Source organism: Suncus etruscus, chromosome 4 (genome assembly GCF_024139225.1).
Source record: "Suncus etruscus isolate mSunEtr1 chromosome 4, mSunEtr1.pri.cur, whole genome shotgun sequence".
In the NCBI taxonomy this organism is placed as follows: domain Eukaryota; kingdom Metazoa; phylum Chordata; class Mammalia; order Eulipotyphla; family Soricidae; genus Suncus; species Suncus etruscus.
The window spans coordinates 7978379-8001346 of record NC_064851.1 but is presented as its reverse complement, the minus strand read 5'-3'; the positions used below and the strand labels follow the sequence as shown (position 1 = coordinate 8001346).

General features: G+C 55.6%; 1 protein-coding gene across 1 annotated transcript; it reads right to left on the bottom strand.

Moving 5' to 3' along the window:
- Positions 1-5731: 5731 nt before the first annotated feature.
- Positions 5732-21755, bottom strand: L3MBTL2 (L3MBTL histone methyl-lysine binding protein 2). The gene is made up of 17 exons (XM_049771568.1): positions 21665-21755; positions 18270-18510; positions 15392-15525; positions 13506-13629; positions 13007-13086; positions 11981-12098; positions 10694-10828; positions 10266-10354; positions 9170-9401; positions 8888-8964; positions 8552-8656; positions 8033-8177; positions 7863-7945; positions 7487-7721; positions 7322-7387; positions 6938-7027; positions 5732-5952 (listed from the first exon to the last, which is right to left on the bottom strand). The coding sequence occupies exons 1-17, from the start codon at positions 21686-21688 to the stop codon at positions 5840-5842; spliced, it is 2091 nt and encodes a 696-aa protein (XP_049627525.1). The 5' UTR covers positions 21689-21755; the 3' UTR covers positions 5732-5839.
- Positions 21756-22968: the final 1213 nt, after the last annotated feature.

The window sequence follows — 22968 nt, the reverse complement described above, 5'->3', positions numbered from 1 at the left end:
CTGAGGTCACTGGGGGCAGTGGGCAGAGGTGGGGCAGGTCGAAAGGAGGCAGGGCTGGAGCACCTTGTCAAATCATAGCCCTCAGCCTGTTTCCATGGTGAAATGGAAATAGTCATCGATGTGGGTATCCTCTCCCCCAACTTCTTATTTATCCCACCTGAATGATCAGAACTGCCCACACCTGGAATGGGTGGGTAGAGGAGTTTGCAGGGGGAAGAGAGAGAGGATAAGAAGGAGCGTTAGAGAGAGAAGTGAATGACAGGTGAATGGCAGAAGCGAGAATCAACGTCGAGATTCAATAGAGATTCAGCATCAGATTCAGCATCAGCAATTGAGCATTATCAAAGAAGCAGCAGCAGTAACATCACCAAATTGGAAGCCTGGAAAAAGCAGCGGAAAGGAAGACAGAGGCCGAGAGAGCCAGAAGGAACAGAGAAGTGGCTGCTAGGAAAAGGCTTAGCATAGAAGACGTGTGAGGAAATGTATGTTAGATTAGGACTGTGAAATCAAGCTGGCTGACTCCTGGAACTTCATCTGACTGCTCTGTGAATCTCTCTGCCCTCACCCTGAAACCTTCAGACCTGCCAGGCTGTAGGGGCTGCGGGAGCCGGGTCGAACCCAGAAAGGCCTCACCATCTCCACACCAACACTAGACAAATTGCCTAATTTATATTAAAACAACAATCAACACTAGGAACCCGAGAAAGAGGACAGTAGGCCAGGCATTTGCCTCCCACTCAGCAGGTTGGGGTTTGATCCCCAGCACCACATACAGGCTCTTGAGCCCTGCCAGCAGTGACCCTTGACCACAGGTCAGGATGGGACAAAAGGGATAGCACAACAGTAAGGTGTTTGATTCGAACCATGCAAGGCAAATGCCCTACCTCCATGCCATCTCTCCTGCCCCACCAAGAGTAATTTTTGAGTGCAGAGTTAGGAGCTAAGCACCGCCAAGTACGATCCCAAAATTCAAAAATAAAAAAGACTATCGCTTGTGGCTGGAACAAATAGGTCAGTGATAAACTTGGGCAAACAAACAAACAAAACCCTGAGGGTCCCTGAGCTCAAACAGCATCCCGCGGGATCCAGAGCTGGCGAGAAAGCTTCAAGGCTAGGTGCGTTGGCGATGGCACGGGAGGGTGCCATGAGTGGGCCGAGGAGTCTTGGTTGGTCCCGGCACTGCCGGGACGGGAAGCGCAGCAAACGGGGCAAGGAAGGCGGCTTCCTGGGGGCGGTGCGAGGGAAGGAGTGGCAGGCGAGTGGGGAGACCCGGGGAGAGAGCCTTCCAGGTGAGGGAGGACCCCCAACAAGGCTGGCGAGGGCCCTGCTCCCCGCTTCACCCCCTGCTCAGCCGACCCAGCGGCTGGATCTCCGGGGCCACCTGCCGGCCGCCCTCCAGGTCCTGGGCCTGCGGCACTGCCAGGCGGGGCGGGTGGCCGAGGGCGCCTTCCTGGGCCTGGCCCCCCTGCTCGCCCTCCAACGCCAAGGCCGAGGGGGGCCTGGCGGACACCCCGGCCCTGCGCCGGCTGCCCCTGAGCGGCCACCGCCTCGCGCACCTGGCGCCCCGCACCTGCACCTGGAGCGCAGCCGGCCGGGGACTGCCGCGCGGGGCCGGGGCCGGGCTGCTCTGCTCGGCCTCCTGGAGCTGCGGCGTGGCTCTCGGGGAAACCCTCGGCTCGCTGCCCGCCGCCGCCGTCCGGGCCCTGGGCGGCGGCTGCGGCACCTCTTCCCCCACGGCAGCGGCCCGGAGCGGCAGGTGCGCACGGAGGGAAGGAGGCGCAGGGACCCCAGATGCCGGGCTGTGGCCGCCCCCGGTCAGCCACCGGAGCCCCACCGTCACTCAGGCCGGTGCACCACGGGGCCGGGGACGTGGGGCTCTCGGGTCACCTCCTGGTGGGCCCTCGGAGCGCCCGGCCGGTGGGGCCCCGAGAGGCTCCGAAGGATGCGCGGGGGCCCCGGGTGGGCAGGCCAAAGCTCACACCTGCTCCGCCCGCCCGCAGGTGTCTCCCGCGGCCTTCTCGGGTCTGGAACCTTCGCGCCGGGGCCTCCACCTGCAGGGGAACCGGCTGGCGGCGGGAACCCCTTCCACTGTGTCCCAGCACGGCACTCCACCGCGTGGCTCCCTTCCCCAAAGGGGCTGCGTCCCTTCGCACTCGCATGGGCAAGCCCTCGTGTGCGGGGCCGTGGGCTCCGTCCTGTCGCGTTCCGCTAAGAGAACCATGAGCAAGCCTGCCACCCGTCTGGGGCCTGTGGTCACGTCGGGGGTGATGGTCCCAGCCAGGCCTCCAGTCCCGTTTCAGGGAGACCCCGCCGCCCCCCAGGGCCTGCTCCCTGGCACGGAGTCCTCCCAACTCTCCCTCCTCGCGTGCCTGGCCGGGCTGAACCTGCAGGTGCAGGTGGATGGATGGGGGTGTTACCGATGCCTCCCCGCCGCGTGCCCGTGGCCAGAGCCTGCAGGCTGCAGCTGCCGCCTCGGAGGCCTGCCCAGGCCAAACTGCCCCGACGCATGCAGGCCGCTGGACGGACAGATGGCCAGAGCGGAGCAGGCGGGCCACGGAGCAAGTGGGCAAAGGGGCAGGTTCGGGAAGGGGTACCCCGCACTAACTGCGGGGCCCTTACGGAAGCCTCTGTTCACTGGCACCCCGTCCTCTCCCCGGGCACCCGCAGGTTTGAGGTGACCAATGCGTGTGCTCCAGGGGCCAATGTGGGAGTTCTGGACCCCGAAGGCCCTTCCCCACGGGAGCCTAAGTCTGCAGGAGGGGGTGGCAGTCATTGTAGCTGTACCCTCCGACTCCGAGATGTCCCGCGGGTGTGTGTGTGTGTGTGTGTGTGTGTGTGTGAGCTGTACCCTGTCCCGCGGGTGTGTGTGTGTGTGTGTGTGTGTGTGTGTGTGTGTGTGTGTGTGTGTGTGTGTGCCGGTCCTTGGGACCCATGTCCCCATGCACCAGCGGCTATGGCAAAAATAAACAGCCAAGAAACCACAAAGCAAAAAAAAAAAAAAAAAGGGCCAGGGCCGGAGAGATTGTATACAGGTAGGGTGTTTCCTTGCAAGGACAGTGGTTCGAATTCCAGCATCCCATAGGGTCCCCCGAGCCTGCCAGGAGCGATTTCTGAGCGGTAGAGACAGGAGGAAACCCTGAGCGCTGCCGGGTGTGACCCAACCCCTCCCCCCCCCAAAAGGGCGAGTGATAATACCTCAACAGTAGGGCGTTTGCCTTACAAGAGGCCAACCTGGGTTCAACCTCCGGCCTCCCGTAGGGTCCCCGAGCCTGATAGGGGTGATTTCTGAGTGCAGAGCCAGGAGGAACCCTGAGCACCACTGGGTGTGGCACCCCTCCCTTAAAAAAATACCACCACAGGGGCCGGAGAGATAGCATGGAGGTAAGGCGTTTGCCCTTCATGCAGGAGGTCATCGGTTCAAATCCCGGCGCCCCATATGGTCCCCCGTGCCTGCCAGGAGCAATTTCTGAGCGTGGAGCCAGGAATAACCCCTGAGCACTGCCGGGTGTGACCCAAAAACCACAAAAAAAAAAAAAAAAAAACCACCACCACAAAGCCATTTGGGTGGAGTGGGGGGACCCCTGCCTGTGGAGCCTCTGCTTGGGCCTGGTAGAAAAACAGAGCAAGGGCTCTCCTCCCTATGAATCTGTGCCAGGTCTGGGGTGACCAAGGCCAGTGGCTGTCTTCTCCCATCCTTGGTACTTGGTGTGATGTGTGGTCAGAAACAACTGTTTATTCTCTTCAGGGTTAGGGTGAACTGAGGTGCAGGGGGGCTCTGGACCCCTCAGGGCCCCACATGCCCACCTTCCCAGCACATCTGTTCTCATCCTTTTCCCTGGGCTGGGTTCACCTTACCAAGAGCCATGGGAAGCATATGTAGAGAAAGAACCACAGGGGGCCAGAGCTATAGCACAGAGGTAGGGCGTTTGCCTTGCATGTGACCAACCCAGGACAAACCTGGTTCAATTCCTGGCATCCCATACTGTCTCCTGAAGACTCGGGAGATTTGCAAGCAGCCAACTTGAGTTCAATCTCCGGGATCTCATAGGGTCTGCCAGGAATGATTTCTGAGCTCAGAGCCTGGAGTAACCCGAGCACCGCCGAGTGTGACCCAAAAGCCAAACAAACCAACAAAAAAACCTTAGGGTCCAAAAGTTTTGGAGGGAAACTGGAGGGTACCTGAAGAGTCTATGTCCCCCCATAAAGAAAAGCCATTCTGCTTGAAGTAGTGCTCCACCCAGCCACCCACTGACCCAAGCCTCCAGGCGAAATGTGGTGTCTCCCTCCCAAAGGCAATAGGGATGGAGATGGGGCAGGTTCCGGCCTACTTTGCTAGGTCACGAGGCTGGCACACCGCAGGAGTCTCCATGCCACGAGAGGTCTCTTTAATGAGAATCAATACCCGAGCCCTAGGCTGGTATTCCAGGTAGCACTTCCCTGGGCACAGAATGTGGAGCTGCTCAGGCCTCTAGAACTACAGCTGGGGACAAGGTGCATGACCCAAGCGGTATCCCCCAGATTAAGTGTCTCCGGCCACATAGGTAACGCTCAAGGCTGACCCAATTCTGCACTCAGGCATCAGTCCCTGCAGGCTCGGGGAATGCAGTATCAATCCTGGCTAGGCTGGATTAGGCACGTCCTCCTCCTACTCCCAGCCCCACAGTGCTAAGGCTCCACGCAGATCCCAGGGACTGTGGGACAGGGTGGGGGCACTTGCAGCACCCGCACCCATGGGAGCCACTCTGGGCCTCGACTGCTTGATCTGTGGAACCTAAGCCGGAGTCCCCTGGATGACAGGGCTGCAAGGAGCACCTCAGGGCAGGGGAAGGCCGAGCCCCAAGAACCAGCTCTGAAAAGTTGAAAGTGACACTTTTATTCTAAGGACTGAACACAGGTCAACAAGGCTGTGGCAGTCTCGGTGTGGAGGGCCTCAGGATATGGGGCCCGACACGGGAAGGGGAAGCTGAGCACTGCACCCCACAGCGGCAGGTTCGGTAGGGTCGAAGCAGTGCGGGGCCCCAGGGAGCCTGAGCACTAAGCTGCCACTTTGCTCAGGAAGGAGTGCTGGCAGAGGCCTGTCCACCCCCCACTCCCACGAGCCGTAGCTTTCCCAGCTTCCTGGCCACTGAGACATGGTGCTCACAGGCCACGGGGCTGAGGCCTCACTGTTCTCCCCAACTCTGGGTAAGGAATCGCCTTGCTACAAGCAGCTTGTCCCATCTCTGGGATGATCCCAACAGCAGGGTCCTGAGCACAAAACACGGCCATCCCCCAAAAGCTCAAGACACGAAGGCCTGAGTAGTGCAGGCTGTGCTGAGCATGCAGCCGCCGCCTCGTTTCTGTGCAGAGGGATGGAAGCTCAGGCACCATCACGGCCTGCACAGCAACAGGCCTGGGCTCCCGGGCCCTGGGAGCATCTTCCGCACTGAGCAGCAGCTCCCCTGAGCCTCAGTCCGCTCAAGCACCATGTTGGGGTCTCCAGCACCAGCCCGGAAAGGGAGAGAGGACATGGCATGGCTGACTTGCTCGGGCAGGCCTGGACACAGGGACATGTCCAGACAGAAGAGTTTGTTTGTTTTGCGCTCTCACAACTACACTGGTGCTAGGACCCAGAACTTCCTGCGTGTCCATACACAGTCCCTGTCCGATCCCACTGTCTTGTCTCTGTCTCTGGACAAGCCCAGCTCGGCAACAGTGAGACGTGGATATGGAGGTGGTGGAGGACTTGGGGACTCCAAGCCTGTCCAGAAGGAAGCAGAGACAAGCACCGGGGCAGGCCCAGCAGGCGGAGACAGACAGCTCTGCCTCAGGGTCCTCAAGCTGTCTGCAGCAGCTGAGTTCAGATGTCCTTCTCCTGCTTGATGCTGTCCACGGGGACAGGCAGCTCGGGGCTCGAGGCACAGTCAGGGCTGGCCGAATCGAGCAGTTCCTCCTTCACACGAACAGCGATGACTGGCGGGAGGAGCGCGTGTGGGTACCCAAGGATGGGGCAGAGGTGTCTTCCCTCCCTGCTAAGTGAGGGTGTTGGCTAGTGTTACCCCACCCCCCATTCTTCCTGTGCAACCTTACCTACAAGAAAGACCTGCCATTATTGGGAGGGGTTTTGGGGAGGTTTCAAAAAGTTTTGGCCAGAAGGCCAGGGGGAGATTAGAGGATTGATGGAGGATAGAGGCAGCAGAAAGAGAATGACTGAAAGAAGCTAAGACACGGGCCCGGAGAGATAGCACAGTGGCGTTTGCCTTGCAAGCAGCCGATCCAGGACCAAAGGTGGTTGGTTCGAATCCCGGTGTCCCATATGGTCCCCCGTGCCTGCCAGGAGCTATTTCTGAGCAGACAGCCAGGAGTAATCCCTGAGCACCGCCGGGTGTGGCCCAAAAAACAAAAAAAAAAAAAAAAAAAAAAAAGAAGCTAAGACACAGGGCAAGCTGATGAGGAGAGCATGCTTAAATAGGCTTAAGATAATAGGCCGGGGGCCGGGCGGTGGCGCTCGAGGTAAGGTGCCTGCCTTGCCTGCGCTAGCCTAGGAGACGGACCGCGGTTCGATCCCCCGGCGTCCCATATGGTCCCCCAAGCCAGGAGCGACTTCTGAGCGCATAGCCAGGAGTAACCCCTGAGCGTCACCGGGTGTGGCCCAAAAAAAAAAAAAAAAACAAAAAAAAAAAAAGATAATAGGCCACACATGTTGGCCAGGGCTGAATAAAGATGTTATCTCCAGAAGCCTGGCTGCCTGTGAGTTTTCTACCTGCCTTTATCCTGAAAGCTGCTGACCAGCCGGCGGGAGAGGGGGTTGCATACATGTGGTCCTGGGCTGGAGGAGAAAGGCCTCTCATCCCTCCATCACCAGCCACCACCATCCAAGCCCATCCAAAGGGCTATTATTCTACAGCTGGGGCTGCAGTTCAGCTGGGATCAGAGTGAGGGGGGACCCCAAACTTACTCTCATCGGGCTCCTCAGCCTTCTCATCCAGCAGCCGCTTCTTGGAGGCTTGTCTGAGGGGCCGGGTCTTGGCAGGGGGGACCCGCTTCCCTGTGAGTGAAGTAGGAGTTCATGGTACTGGGGCTAGTGAAGGATGCGTGCCTAGCCCAGGGACAGGGCTGAAACCCTCCGTAGGGGTCTGAACTGCTCCACCCAATACTGCAGGCCCCCCCGGCAGAAACAGTTAATCCAGGGTAAAAGGAAGAGGGCAGCCGGGGAAAATGTGCGGGGTCTGTCCACTTGTGGTCCTCAGCAGGTATAGGGACCTCTGCATTGCCCAGACCCTGCAGACCCAGGGTGCAGGCAGCAGGCCCAGGCACCAGGAGCCCCTCCGAGGCCACTTACTCTTCTTCCCAAACTGCTTCTTCCTCTTCTTTGTAGCCTCCTTGGCCTTCAGAGGCGTAGACGACTCTGGAGGGATGAGCAGGGCAGAGGTGAGGAGGGTCTGAGGGGCACAGGTCCTGGGGATGCCCGAGAAGGGATGGAAGGCAGGACTCGAGAAGGCCCTACCGGTGGCCACGGGCGGCTGCAGCTGGTAGCCGGTGAGCTCGCACCAGCCCACGGGGTAGATGTCGGGCGACTCGCAATCCACCCACTGGTCATACTCGCTGTCCCAGCCGTCAAAGTGAATGCTGAGGAGCCGGTGCACCACGCGCCTCACTGTGGCCACGCAGATAAGCCGCGGCTCCATCAGGTCCACGGCTTCCAGCTTCATGCCCACCTTGAAGCCGTGGTTCGGGCAGTCCTGGGCGGGTGGAGAGGGAGGTGGATCAACCCGCCACATGGGCCACACCTTTGGCCTCAATATCGCCCACCCCAGACCAGGGCCCCCTGAGACACTGCACCCAATGCAGCCCAGGTCCTGGCTCCTGTCCCTGAACCTCACCATGTTGAAGAGTCTCGAGGGAGCTGCCTTGGCCTTGGTCTTCTCCAAGTAGGAGTCCCAGTTGAAAGTGCCACGGTCAAAGCCTGCAGGACAGTGCCGTGAGGACAAAGGCAGGCATACAGGGGCCCACCAGCATGTCTCCCTCCCTAGGGGCCCCAGGTGGCGCTCACCTTTTGGAACCGTGAGCTCGATGTCGTTCTTCTGGCAGAAGGTGGCAGGGAAAATGGCGTGGGATGAGGCGTGGTAGCAGAACCAGTCGCTGCCGTCCGAGGAGGCCCCATCCACACAGATCATTAAGTAGCCGTCCAGGAGCACCTAGAGGCAAGAAATGGGAGCAGGAAGGCAGTGACGAAGCCTGAGGACAAGGACAAGTAACTGGCATGTTTGGGGCCTCTGATGGTGACTTCTTGTTCTGGCTAGACAGCAGAAGCCACAGCAGCAGAGACAGTGTCGGGCTGTGGCCACCTATTCTCATGGTGGGACTCACGGCTGGGGGGCTTCAGAACAGAGGGAGGCAGAAGCAGAGCAACCAGAATGCGGCTCTCAGCCAGAACAGCGCCCGATGGGGCAGGAGTGAAGGCTGGGAGTCTGGGCTGGGGATTCCGGAAGCACCTGTGCACCCCGGCTCTGGCCCCAACAGCACCAAAGGGCTGCATCCATGCCCCTGGACCCGAGGCCACCCAACTCACCTTGCAGATGGTGGCCACACAGATGTTGCCCAGATTCAGGGGGTCGATGGCCTCTAGCTTCATGCCCTCCTCAAACCAGCCACCTTCTGTGTAAACGGCTCGAACCTGGAAGGAGCCCAGAGGTTGGAGACTGTGTGGGTCAGCCCTGGAGGTGTAGGGGGTTGGGAGGCCCAGTCCACCTTACCATTTCTTTTTTTTTTTATTTTGGCCAGAGCACTCAGGGATTACTCCTGGCAGGCTCGGGGAACCGTATGGGATGCTGGGGATCGAACCCTGGCCAGATGCATGCAAAGGAAACCCTCCTCACTGTGATACCATTCCAGCCCCTCGCCTCACCTTCTTGAACAGGTAGGGGACAGCGTCACAGTAGATCTTCCGGAAGGTGGGGTGCTGGGCCATGTCCCCACGCCTCTCTTTGGGGGAGAGAGGGAAGGGGAGAAAAGAGAAGCTGAAGGCAGCAACCAATGCAGTCACAAACCCCCAGAAACACAGGGGCCACCTGCAAATGCCTGACTGAACCTTCCGCATCTGGGCCAAAGGGAAGAACCCCAGGGCTGTGTGCGGACATTGGGCAAATGAGGCACGATGGCCCCATCCCTGGGTTGGGCAGCTGCTGACCTGACAGCCGGATGCCATGGCCGACACGACGGGACCAGCCCACAGAGTGGATCAGGGGGCTCCACATGTGGCACCAGAAGTCATCGTCGCTGTCACCGTCCTCATAAAGGAGCCGCAGACGGCCCCCGATCACCGTGTCCACCACAGCCATGCGGGTCCTGGACACCTGCGACTTGTCCACCACCTCCAGCCGCATGCCCTGGCGGAAGGGGTACTTCATGCTTTCCACCATCTGCAATGACAGGACACAGATGCCAGGCCACAGGCCAGTGTAATTCCGAGTATTGCCAGGAGGGGGAGCGCCTCAGCAGTACAAAGGTCCCCTAGGAAAGGGTCTGCAGAGGTGCAGATGGGGAGTATAGGTTGCTGGAGGGGCCCCAGCCCCACCCCTAACACAGGCCCTTCCTCTGGAACCTGAGTGGTGGGGTCCAGAGTAAGAAGCTGATTTCCAATTGTCTCCAGCATCTGCCCGTCTTGGGGCTGTACTATCTCTATCCAGCCCTGCCATAAAGTGGAGCTGGAGCAACAGTTTGGGAGGATTCATGCTCTGCATCCCAAATGGTCCTCCCAACCTGTCAGGAGTGAGCCCTGAGTAACACCAGGTTTGGCCCCCAAACTAAACTAAACTAAACTAAATTAAAAACAACACAAAGGTAGCTGGAGAGATAGCACAGCAGTAGGGCGTTTGCCTTGCATGCAGCCAATCCAGGACAGACAGTGGTTCAATCCCAACATCATCATATGGTCCCCCGATCCAGCCAGGAGTGATTACTGAGTACAGAGCCAGGAGTAACCCCTGAGCAACGCTGGATGTGATCCCCCCCCAAAAAATACCATCACAAAGTCCAAGGCCCATCCCTGGCTAGGAACGAAGTTCCCCCCTTCCTAATGCCTACATGCTATCCACCGAACTATCGAAACTTTCTGCCACAGTGGAGTGGCCCCAGAAACAGCAACCCAATGACGGTTCCTCAAGAGCAGTTATGAGCCAAGGCAGGGGTCCAAGAGCAAAGGGCGGACCAAGCCATGTGAAGTGATGGGATGCGGGAGCCTGGGAGGAAGTGCTGGGACACAGGGCCGGGACAACCAGGCTGACCTTGATATGGAAGTCCACAGGCAGCGTCCTGGAGCCCACCAGGCGTTTCAGGAGGTAGCCCTTCCAGTCGGTGAACTTGGCATGGATGGCTGCGGGACACACAGAACCAGCTTAGCTGCCGCCCTCCCACCACCCACGAGCCCCTCACCCACAGGCTGGGTCCTACCTACCCTTCTCCCAAGAGCCCAAACCCCAAACATTTGGATCTGAGCCAAAGAGACAGACAGTACAGTGATAGAGCATTTGCCTTGACGCTGCCGACCTAGGACAGACCTCAGTTTGGTTCCTGGCCTCCCATATGGTCCCCCGAGCCTGCCAGGAACAATTTCTGAGCACAGAGCCAGAAACACTGCCAGGTATGGCCCAAAAACAAAACAAAACAAAACATTAAAGACAAAAACAAAAACCAAACATTTGAATCAACTTACTCCGTGGGGGCACCAGAATCTTGCTGTTGACAGCGCACCAGCCGATGGGGTGCACATCCACAGTACCCAGGTTACACCAGAAGTCGTGGCTGGCATCATTTTCGAAGCCTTCATATCGGAGCAGCACACGGTACCCTAAAAGATGAGATAGCTGGAGTGCTGGGACCAGCAAACATAAATAATGCCTGCAACTTATTCCAGAAGACCCTCTTGGCCAGGGGTCTGGGAGGAGAGTCTGAAACCCAACAAGCGAAGCCCCTTTCCGGAGACGCAGCAAGCATGTCTGGAAGCAACGTTATCACTGGGTCACTGTGGGAGTCACCTTGGTTTCCCCGTTTTCTCCCGTGTGTTGTTTTGTTTGGGAAGTAATACCCTACCAATGCTCGGGACTTGCCATTGGCTCTGTGCTCAGGACACAAATATGATGCCGGGGATCAAAGAGGCTGGGAGGAGCTTACAATAGTAGAATAGTACAGTGTGGTAACGTGCTTGCCTTGCAAACAGTCATCCGAGGTTGATCCAGAGCATCCCATATGGTCTGCCAGGAGTAATTCCCAGATGTGGCCCCATAACCAAAAATCATAAAGGCAAACAAAACCCTGGGTTGGCTGTGTGCAAGCAAGGCAAGGACCCTGACTTTTGTGTTCTCTCTGCAGACTGGGAAGCACCTTTACAAGGAGGAGCTCTGGGACTGGAGTGATAGAATAGTAGGCAAGGCCTTACATATGGCCAACCCAGCTTCAATCCCTGGCAACGAACCCAAGTGGTCCTCTGAGAACTGCCAGGAATAACCCCTACCTGATCCCTGAGTGCAGGGTAAGTCATGAGCATCACTGGGTATAACCCCAAATTCCCCCAAAAGTAAGTAAATAAAATAGAAAAAATTTAAAACGGGGCATGTCCGGAGAAACATAGCAGGTTGGAGCACAAGCTTTTCACCAGGAGGTCTGGGGCCGACACTGTGCAGCTAAACCCAGACATCAAGTCAGGAACAGTCCCATAGCAGTGCCAGAAGCAAAAGGAGGCAGGGGTGATGCTCAGAGATTGGGGGGGTGGGGGTAGAGTGATACCCAGAGGGCCGGCCGAGGGTGCTTGACAACCTGGCGCCCCAGAACCAATCCCACCAACACATCATCCCTGAGCACCAAACAGCAACCTCCCGCCATTTTCCCCCCTATGGGCATGGTCAAAGACACAAGGGGAAAGGGGAAGGTGTCCCCAGACTTGCCAAGCCCTGGTTCCTGGGGGGAGGCAGACTGGAAAGAAGTGGCAAGCCCATGGGCGCACCTGCGGCCTGGATAACCGATGCGATCCAGTACACGCGGCTCGGCAGCACCGCGTCGCTGTTGAGAACCTCCACCTTCATGCCCTTCACCACGTCCTCCCATTGGTCGTAGAGCGGAACCTGTGGGCAAAGGCAGGTAACCAGCCTGGGCCCCTTGGCATACGCCATGTGTGGGAGCCTGGCTTGAGGGGTAGTGGGCGGTGAGCAAGCCTGAAGAGGGTCCAGTAAAATGGGATGGGGGGCCTGGCCCAAGTCTGACCCCTAGCACCCCATATGGTCTCTAGCCCGGCCGAATGATCTCTGAGTACAGAGCCAGGAGTCAGCCCTGAGCATTAGAGTGTGGACCCCAAACTAAACAGGTGCAAAGACCTGAGCTGGGGGTGGGGAGAACCAGGGAGGATCAATGGGTCACCCCGAGGGGCCCGCTTCTCAATACCCAGCACCCTTGCCGGAAGCATCTGACACTCAGTGTGGGCCAAGCAGGCTACAGGAAGACTCAACTCCTTAGTAAGAACTGCAGCCACGTTCTTGGCCTGATCCCCGGGGCCCAGGACCAGTCCTTCTCCCTCACCCTGCGCCCTCTCCTGTCCCCAGGCAGGGCTGCAATCCCCACTCTGCAGTCCCCAGCTCCAGGAGGCCCGTCAGGAAGCTCATTCCACCCCTGGCACAGCAGGACCCAGACACTAAGCAGAGTCCAGATGGCTGCGCTACAGCACCAGCCCCGACCCAGATGTAGGGAGAGACCTGCTGTGGCTGACCGGGTCTCCAGCACTAAGATAGTGTCCTGGATGGAGGCTTTGTTGCTTTGACTCTCCAAGCAAGCCCTCCCCTCATTTTCCACCAAAGGGGGATGGCTCCGAGAATTCACATGAGCCAGTGGAGCAGCAGAAGGTGCAGGCTGGCCAGAACCCCAAAGCCAAGGACCTCTGAAGCCGAAGCCGCAAGAAGTGGACCCAGGATGACCACGAGGAGTGGGGTAGGGGGTGGGGAGGGGTGGGTCCGCCCCCATACAGCCCCAGCCCACTCACATGTTTGAAGCAGCTGACAGGGGCTGCTTTGTAACTGTGGTCCTTCAAGAACTTCCCCCAATCGAACCCCAAGACCAGCGCTGCGGGGCAAAGACAGGGAGTCAAGGTGGGCACAGGAGTCTACAACCCTCTCAGCTGGGCATCCTGCAGGGGCCAGACCCTTGCAGCCAACCCACCCCGCCCCCATACCTGTGTGCGCCATCAGAGAGCAGGGAGGAAAGGGTAGGTGGGGGGGGAGGTTCTCCCCAAAAGGCAAAGCCCCAGGGTGCATCCCAGCCCGCCCCCAGCCCCTCATTGGCCACAGGTGTGCAGCCGGATGCGGGCGGGGCGCAGCTCCCGCAGAGCAGCCGGTGCAAAGCAGAGCAAGTGTCCCCTTTCCTCTCCTGCCCCACGGCCAACTCCCAGCAAAGAGGAACAAAGCTGCCCAGAGCCCAGGGCGTGGGCTCCCCTTCTCCAGCCTCGACGGGGCTCTCGGGGCGCCCCCTCCCCGAAGCCATACCGTCCTGGCCCGTGGGAGTGCCGTCCGCCAGCTGGCCGGTGCCCTGCGCGTGGAGGAAGGCGCCGATCTTGGCCGACCATGCCGCCTTGTGCAGGACCTTGGCTTTCTTGGTGGGCGGCTTTCCCTGGAGGGGCAGGGAGGGGCGAGAGGTGGACCAAAGCCCTGCATTCAGGACATCTCAATGACAAAGCTGGACGGCTTCACTTCCTCGGACCCCTCCCGAGCCGCCTTCCTCTAGGCCTAGAGCATTCAGGAACTCAGGGGCCCACTCTAGGGAGTGCTTTGAGGGTAGGTAAAGTCACTAGTTTCAGGGACTCAGAAATAGGCACGGGGGGGGGGGGGGGGGGGGGGCTAGCACTTTCCTTGCAAACAGCCTATTCTAGCACTACCAAGAGTGAGCCCTGAACACAGAGCTAAGAGCAGCCCTTGAGCACAATCAATGGCCCCAAAAAGTCTCAGAGGCCAGAATGATAGTACAGCGGGGAGGGCTTTTATCTTGCAAATTTACTCCTCAGCATCCCTTATGGTCCCCCAGAGCTCCCCAGGAGTGATCCCCAAGCTCAGAGCTCAGAGCTGAGTAAGGCCTGAGCACTCCCAGGTATGGCCCCAAAACAAAAAATAAATTAAAATGCACTTTTTTCATTTTATTTATTTATTTATTGGGATTTTTTTTTGGCTTTTGGGCCACACCCGTTTGATGCTCAGGGGTTACTCCTGGCTAAGTGCTCAGAAATCGCCCCTGGCTTTGGGGGACCATATGGGACGTCAGGGGATCGAACCTCGGTCCTTCCTTGGCTAGGGCTTGCAAGGCAGACACTTTACCTCTAGCGCCACCTCCCAGGCCCCTATTGGGATTTTTTTTTTGTTTTGTTTTTGGGTCACACCCAGCTTCCTGACTGCACTCAGAAATTGCTCTTGATAGTACAGGGGGACCATATGGGATGCCAGGATTCGAACCACCCTGGATCCCTCCTGGATCAGCTGTGTGCACAGCAAATGCCCTACCCCTACCGCTGTGCTATCTCTCTAGCCCCACCAAAAGGCACTTTGTTTTGTGGGGTTTTTTTTTTTTTGGTTTTTGGGCCACGCCCAGTGATGCTCAGGGGTTACTCCTGGCTATGCTCTCAGAAATCGCTCCAGGCTTGGGGAACCGTATGGAACACGGAGTGGGGGGGATCAAACTGCTGTCCTTCCTAGGTCAGCCACGTGCAAGGCTGACTGCTGTGCCACCGCTCCACCCCCCAAAATGCACTTTTTAAAGGGACCAAATTTTGATGGGACCAAATGCAAAACTTGCAAAATGCAAGTTCCTCACCAAGAAGATTCTTCCTTGGTGTGTATTTTTTGGGGGGTAGAGGTGCCACTCCCAACAGTGCTGGACAACTGTGGTATCCAGGACTGAACCTGAGGCTCCCACATCCAAAGTAAGCGCCAAGCCTCGGAGCCAGGCATCTCCACCTGATGAGACTTCCTCATGTTTTGGGTTTTGGGCTGCATGGCAGTAATCACTCAGGGCACCATATGCAGTGCTGGAGATCAAACAGGCAGGTGCCATAACACTGTACTATCTCTCCAGCCAGGGAGAGGACTTTCCTATTCTCTTTTTGGTTTTTAGACCAAACCTGTTAGTGCTTGGGATTTACTCCTAGCTTTGTGCTCAGTGATCACTCCTGGCAGTGCTGGTGGGGCCATACGTGGTGGTGGGAACAAAATGGGGGTTGGCTGCATGCAAAGCAAGAGCTAAACCTGTGTGATCTCTTTGGCCCCAGAGTGGGTCAGGGTGAGAGTAGAAAGTCAAAGACTTTCTATGCGAAGGGCATTCCCGAGGGGCCTGGCCGACCCTCAGCACCTGCAGCCCTCCCCAACAACCAACGGCAGGCTCTTACCTGTAACCGAGCCAAAATGCTGGCTTTCTTGGAGTTGGAAGAGTAGCTTCTGGAGCAGGAGACGCTGCAGAAGCGCTTGGTCTTGGAGAAGAAGGCTTCCCGGGTGCCCACGATGCCACACATCTCACACACGGCTGCCGGAAACATCAGCAAAGAACTCTGGGCACGAGTCACCAGACTCAAAACCAGTTACAGGTCCCTGAGTAGTGAGCCCTGGTCCCCCACTCAGAATGCCAGGATAGGGACAGAAGAGGAGAATCTAGGCTGTGCACATGGAACCTAACTAAGCTGCCTGGAAGCCATTGGCTGCACAAGCAGAAGAGCAAAGAAAAAGCCTAGGCAGGAAGTGAGTGCCAGAAGTTGGTGGAGTTCCATGACAAGCAGCCCAGGGCTTCCCTTGGTTTCACTCCCACAGGTTTCACTTCGCCAGTAAAGTAAGACAGGCCACCACAGATGTACTCACTCGATGGGACGGCACAACCATGAATCCCAGCACCACAAAATTTCAATCAAGTTCAAAGATTATTTGGGGACCACATCCAGCAGTGATCAGGAGCTACTCCTAGGAGGTGCTCAGGAGTCAGGAAACAACTCCAGGCCCCATAGAAGAAAAGCCAGTGTTCCGGCCTGCTAAGCCATTTCTGGAGGCTTGCTGAGCTTCAAACATTTTTTACTAGGAGAGGTCAGAGAGAGTCCAATGGGAGGGCACTTGCTTTGCATGTGCTGCCTGGGCTCTATCTCTGACACCCCACAGAACTGCCAGGAGTGATCCCTCAGGAGTAACATTGGGAGGTGTGGCCCCTAAATAAAACAACAAAAATAGTTTTTCTTGGTGTCAGAGAGACAGTACAGGGCCTAAAGCAACTATCTTGCACAATGCTGACTCTGGTTTGATCCCTGGAACCACATATGTCCCCCGAGCCCACCAGAGTGATCTTTGGGCACAGAACCAGGAGTAAACCCTGAGCAAAAAAAAATAAAAATAAGAAGCCAGAGAAATAACTATGACAACTATGGTGACAATGTCAATGAGTGAGAGAAGTAGAATGCCTATCTTGAATACAGGTGTGGGGGGGAAGGGGAGATTGTGGACACTGGTGATAGGAATGTTGCACTGGTGAAGGGGGGGGGGCGTTCTTTCTATGACTGAAACCCAACTACAATCATGCAATCATGTTTGTCATCGAGGTGCTTAAATAAAGATGATATTTAAAAAAATAAAGGAGCCAGAGCAATAGGAGACTTGCCTTGCATTCATCCAACACAATAAATAAATAATGAGAATTAAAATAGGGGCAACCATCCTGCCATCAGAAAGCCCAGCAGCCCCCGTCCACCACTGCCACCTTTTTAGCAAAAAAACAACCGGGTTCCTCCCAAAACTCCCCCCAAAATTTATGACCACTGATAAGTCCCATGTAGCCAGGTCCAGCCTGATTCACTGGGGCCTTCTCAGAAAGGGGGCTGGGGGTGGGCAGAGTCCTCTTTCTGCATGAACCACATCCTACATCCTCTGACAGAAATGGCCCAGCTCCGAGACTAACCTCATCGAACTGCCCAGCCACCAAATTTGCTTCAGATCTAAATAAATCTTGGACCGAGCCACCGCACAACACCTCAATATTTTATAGTAATGTCAGCCCAGTAGGATCACAGGGAACCTGATGGGAAAGTTTCATAGAAGACCACAAGCTCAATGAGCCTAAACAGTAACATGGAAGGCTCACCTAGCACCAACCACAGCCCAGCAAATCCTTAAGACAAAGACTTTAGTAACACTGCGGGAGAATAGAACAATCATTTCAAATGGACCCCAGTTGATAATAACAGGCTCCATAATCCCATCTGCCTCTATATTGTAACAATATAAAATTAATTTGTTTGTACCTGCATGGAGGCAGGCTATGGTGGTGGGTGGGAAATTGAGGACACTACTAAATTAGGGACACTGGTGATGAAACTGGTGGGTTTTTTTTTTTTGGTTTTTGGGTTGGGGCCACACCCATTTGATGCTCAGGGGTTACTCCTGGCTATGCGCTCAGAAATCGCTCCTGGCTTTGGGGGACCATATGGGACGCCGGGGGATCGAACCTCGGTCTGTCCTACGCTAGCGCTTGCAAGGCACCTTACTTCTAGCACCACCCCTCCAGCCCCGAAATTGGTGTTTGAACTATTTTTTGTTTTTGTTTTTGTATCATACCCAGCAGTGCTCAGGGGTTACTCTTGACTCTACACTTAGAAATTGCGCCTGGCAGGCTCGGGGGAATCATTTGAGATGCCAGGATTCGAACCACCATCCGTCCTGGGTCAGCCAGCTGCTTACAAGGCAAACGCCCTACCGACTATGCTCTCTCCGGCCCCTGGTGTTTGAACTTTTAACGCCTGATATGACTCTGCTATGAACAACTAGGTAAATTGCGGTGTTATAATAAAAATTATAAAGAAAAATAGATTAAACTTCAATGGCATGAATAAAAGGGAAATAAACGAATAAAATGAAGTAGGGCTCCAAGAGAGTATATAGTTAGTAGGAAAGTTGCACTGCATGCCACCAACCCAGATTCAATCTGTCACCTTCTATGGTTCCCCGAGTCTCCCAAGAGTAATCCCTGAGCACAGAACCTGAGCAGCCCTGAGCATAGCCTGATATGGCTCCAACACAAAACCGAATCAAAAGTTGAAATCACTTCCACAGAGGAACTAATCCCTGGAATTTTCATGAGTGCTTCTGTGTCTCAGTCCTTAGAGAGCAGAGTCCCGAGAAACTACCTCCAACTGTCCTTAATCCCTGCAAGCCTCAGTGCACATGGCCTACTGCCCCCTTCACCCACAGCCTCCTGAACCTCACTGTTTTCAGGGAACACCTGTCAGAAGGTACCTGGCTCTGAACCGCTGCCATCCAAGGAGCGGGGCGTCCCGGAGTTGAGCAGGTGCAGTGGGGAGGTGGGCAGCTCCCCAGCTTCCCTCTCCTCATTTTCCGGTTCACTTGATTCCTCTAGGTAGGAGCTGCTCTCGCTGGCAGCGCTGCTGTTATAGCTCCGGAAACTGTCATAGCCACCGAAGAGCTCCAGGTCATCTTCTTCCTCCTCCTCCTCCATTGGCTCAGAAGATGGAGCCTCCTGATAGAGGGGGACACAAGCAGGCAGAAGAGCCAAGTCAGCCTAGGGTCTAGGCGCAGGGGTCTCCAACTCGCAGCCCTCCGTACAACATTTTGGGGCCCTGCCCTAGAGGAATCTTTTCTTGTTTTGTTTGAGTTGTTTGGGTCCCACCCCCCAGTGTTCAACGCTTACTACTGACTTTGCACTCAAGGATCACCCCGACTTTGCCTCCTGTGGCCCCCAGGTAAATTGAGTTTGAGACTCCTGGTCTAGGAAGAGCAGGCAGTAGGGCTATCACACCCTTTCCCGCTCTAGGTCAAAGTTTTGGGATGGAAAGAACAGCGGCAGAATGAAAAAGCCCTTTTACAGGCACAAGGGATTATACTTAGTCATAAATCAACAACAGTTTACACAACAGAAAACATACACTATGGGGTCAAGAGAGACAGTAGAGGGTAAAGTGTTGCCTTACATGCAGCAGACCCAAGTTTGATCCCTGCCATCCCATATGTTCGTTTACAGGAGCTCACTAGGAGAGCTCCCAGAATGCAGAGCCAGGAATCGGGCCTGAGAACAGCTGGGTGTGGCCCCAAAACAAAAACACAACAAACCACAAAAAAGAAAACATGCATTAGGAATTCACCAAGCTCCATCTGTGGATTTATGAGCCATGATATTTTAGCAGGATTCAAATAGAACACAGTAATGTGACCCTGACTTAGATATAACAGGAGACCTTTTGGGACCAGAGAATTGGAAAGGGAGAGGAAGCTCTTGCCTTGCATGAAACCAACCCTGGTTCAATTTGAAGTACCCCATAGGATTCCCAAGAACTGCCTGTTGTAACACCTATGTACAGAGCCAGGAATATCCACGGACCCTGAGTGAGGCCCCAAACCAAACCAAAACAGAAATTAGGGGCCAGAGAGATAGTTCCGGGGAAACGCTCTTGACTTTCTGGAGAAAGGCACACAGTTAACCATAGGTCAACCTCAGCACATAGCCAGGGGTAACCCATGGGCATCACTGGGTATGGCCCAAAAGCAAAACAAAACAAACAAACAAAGAAACTCAGACCAGTGGTTCACACAATATAGTAAGCACTCAATAAATGTGTGTTTTTTGGTTTTTTTTTTTTTTTTGGTTTTTGGGCCACACCCGGCGTTACTCAGGGGTCACTCCTGGCTGTCTGCTCAGAAATAGCTCCTGGCAGGCACGGGGGACCATATGGGACACCGGGATTCGAACCAACCACCTTAGGTCCTGGATCGGCTGCTTGCAAGGCAAACACCGCTGTGCTATCTCTCTGGGCCCATTAAATGTTGACCATTGCAACTAGTTAAAAAAAAATAGCATGGGAGGGGCCAGAGCAGTGACACACGATGTAGGGCATTTGCCTTGCACCTGCTAACCTCGGATGGACCTCGGTTCAATCCCCTGGCGTTCCATATGGTCCCCTAAGATTGGAGCAATTTCTGAGTGCATAGCCAGGAGTAAGCCCTAAGCTTCACCGGGTGTGCCAAAAGCAAAAAAAAAAAAAAAAGGCATGGGTTCACATCTGGAGAGATATAGTTCAGTAGGTAGGACACCCACCCGCTTCAATGCCCTGGGCATCACCAGGTGTGGCCCCCCCCAAAAAAAAAACAATAGATCGATTCTCCTGGCTTTTGGATCCTTTCTCTAGTCGAAATTCAGTTACAGATGACCACTATAGCTAGCGGACTTGGTGCAGTACTTCCTTGCTCTCTCTCTCACTCACTTCCTCACACTACAAAACAAGGCCCTACATGGAGGAGCTTGACCAAGAGCAGCAAGGGAAAGGCCCTCTCTGTCTCACAGCACTGAAGGGGTAGCTGAGTGAGAGTTCTTAAGTGAGTTCTTTCATTGGGGGGGGGGGGGAAGAGTTGGGTCACACCCAGCATCGCTCAGAGGTTCCTCCTGGCTCTAAGCTCAGAAATCGCTCCTGGCAGGCTCGGGGGACCCTATGGAATGCTGGGATTCAAACCATCAGCGTCCTTCTGCATGCAAGGCAAACGCCTTAACTCCATGCTATCTCTACAGCCATTAAGTGAGTTCTTAAGAGTTCTTAAGTTCTGAGTGAGGACTCCTGGACTCCCCCTTCCACACCCCATTTCCTACTTGCAACTTCAGCTGCAATGGGAAGGGGCCAGAGAGGAAGAATAGATAGATAGATGATAGATAGATAGATAGATAGATAGATAGATAGATAGATAGATAGATAGATAGATAGATAGATAGATAGATAGATGATAGATAGATGATAGATAGATGATAGATGATTGATAGATAGATAGATAGATAGATAGATAGATAGATAGATAGATAGATAGATAGATAGATAGATAGAGATATAGAGATAGAGATAGAGATAGAGATATAGATGCCTACCCAGCAGCTGAACTGGGCAGCCCCAGGTTTAATCCCCACCACCCATCCCATAGGATCAGATCGACCCCCATCCCCCCTCCCCCCCAATGCAGAGGTGTGGAAACTGGGCCTGAACACAGCTGGGTGTGGCCCCAAAAACAAAAACAAAGGAGCCTGAGAGATAGCATGGAGGCAGGGCGTTTGCCTTGCCTGCAGAAGGACAGAGGTTCCAATCCCGTCATCCCATAGGGTCCCCCGTGCCTGCCAGGAGCGATTTCTGAGCGCATAGGTTGGAAGAACCCCTAAGTACTGCCGGGTGTGACCTCCCCCCCCCAAAAAAAAGTGCAATAAAAGGGAAAACGGGCCTGGCCCACCCAAGAAAACGTTGACTGGCCCAGCTGAGCCGGGGCGTGGGGGGAGCCTGCAGGAGGGCCCGAGCCTCCTGGGCCACGAGGGGTCCCGGGGAGGCGCAAACCGGACAAGTCGGGGAGCCCTCGGACCCCGGGCCTGCGGCACCCCGCATCTCCCTGCCCGCTGGCCCGGCACGTGAAGCGCCTCGCGAGGGGCCCGAGGCCGAGCACGGCTGCAGACTCGGGAGCACTCAGCGAGCACTTCGGCCCGGGTGCGGGGCCCGGGGCCCCCCGAAATGCGGGAGCCCCCCGTTAGGAGGAAAGCCGGCTCCGGGCGCTGCCTGACTCAGTTTCCCCACCCCGCACCCTCCAGGCTAGCGCTCCCAAGCCGGAACGAAGCTTCCCTCCCTCGGGGACCCCCTGAACCCCCGTCTCACCTCCGCTCCCCGAGGCTTCTCCATGAGTCTCTTTCCTTCTTCCCCCAACTTCCTCAACCGTCACCAGGTGCAGGGAGCCATGTTGGTCGCGCCGCGCTCTGGGCGCGCGCTTATTGGCTGTCGGCTGGGAGCCGCGAGCCAATCGGCGGAGAGCAACGGGGAAACGTCGCTTCTGCGCTTGCGCGTTCTGAGACCCGGAAGCCGCGGGGCGTGCTGGGACTTGTAGTTTGGGCCGAGAGTTCGGCTGATGGCATGTGGGATGGGAGCGTTTACTAGGATGAAGGAATGAGTGGCGGTGGTGGTGGTGTGATGGTGGTGGTGATGGTGGTGGTGTGATGGTGGTGGTGTGATGCTGGTGGTGCAGGACTCCCCCGTCCCATGGGGAAAATCTTTGGCTGCGATAGGGTGTGGGTCACCCCTTACCTCCCCCAAAAAGGGCAGAGCACAAGGGATGAAGAGATAGTACAAGTGTTGAGCTGAGACCAATTTGATCCTCAGTACTATCTGGTCCACTGAGCCCTCCCTTTCTTTTGAGGGGCCACACCTTAGTGACGCTCAGGGGTTACTCCTGGCTTGGGGGACCATATAGGACGCCAGATAATCGAACCCAGGCCTGTCTAGATTAGCGCATGCTAGGCAGACGCCCTAGGCTTGTGTCACCGCTCTGGGCTCTCCAGTGCCCATTTTTTTTCTTCTTTTTTCTTTTTTTTTGGGGGGGGTTGTTTGTTTTTTTTTTTTTTTTTTTTTTGGGTCACACGCGGTGGTGCTCAGGGGTTACTCCTGGCTGTCTGCTCAGAAATAGCTCCTGGCAGGCACGGGGGACCATATGGGACACCGGGATTCGAACCAACCACCTTAGGTTCTGGATCGACTGCTTTCAAGGCAAACACCGCTGTGCTACCTCTCCGGGCCCGTCCAGTGCCCATTTTCTCCCCGGCAAAGAACCAGTAACCCCAGAATATCTTTTGCCCAAAGACAAAATCAGACCGAAGACACAGTACAGAGGTTAAGACAGCACAATTTGAATTACATTGAAATTACAATTTGAAATGCATTTCAAATTACAATCCCACATAGGACCCAAATACCATCACAGAGCCAAAAAGAACTGTAAAGCATCTCCAGGTGTGAACCAAACTGTCCCCCCTCAAATAAGACCGACTGTATGTGAGCCCCAGTATCCGTCTTTTTCGTGGTATCTCAGTGCACAGATCATCAACAACACAAATAAATGAAGGGGAAAATTAAATAGGAGCTGTCTGATTTAATATGTCAACTACTATGAGTTGTACCTTGTGGACTTT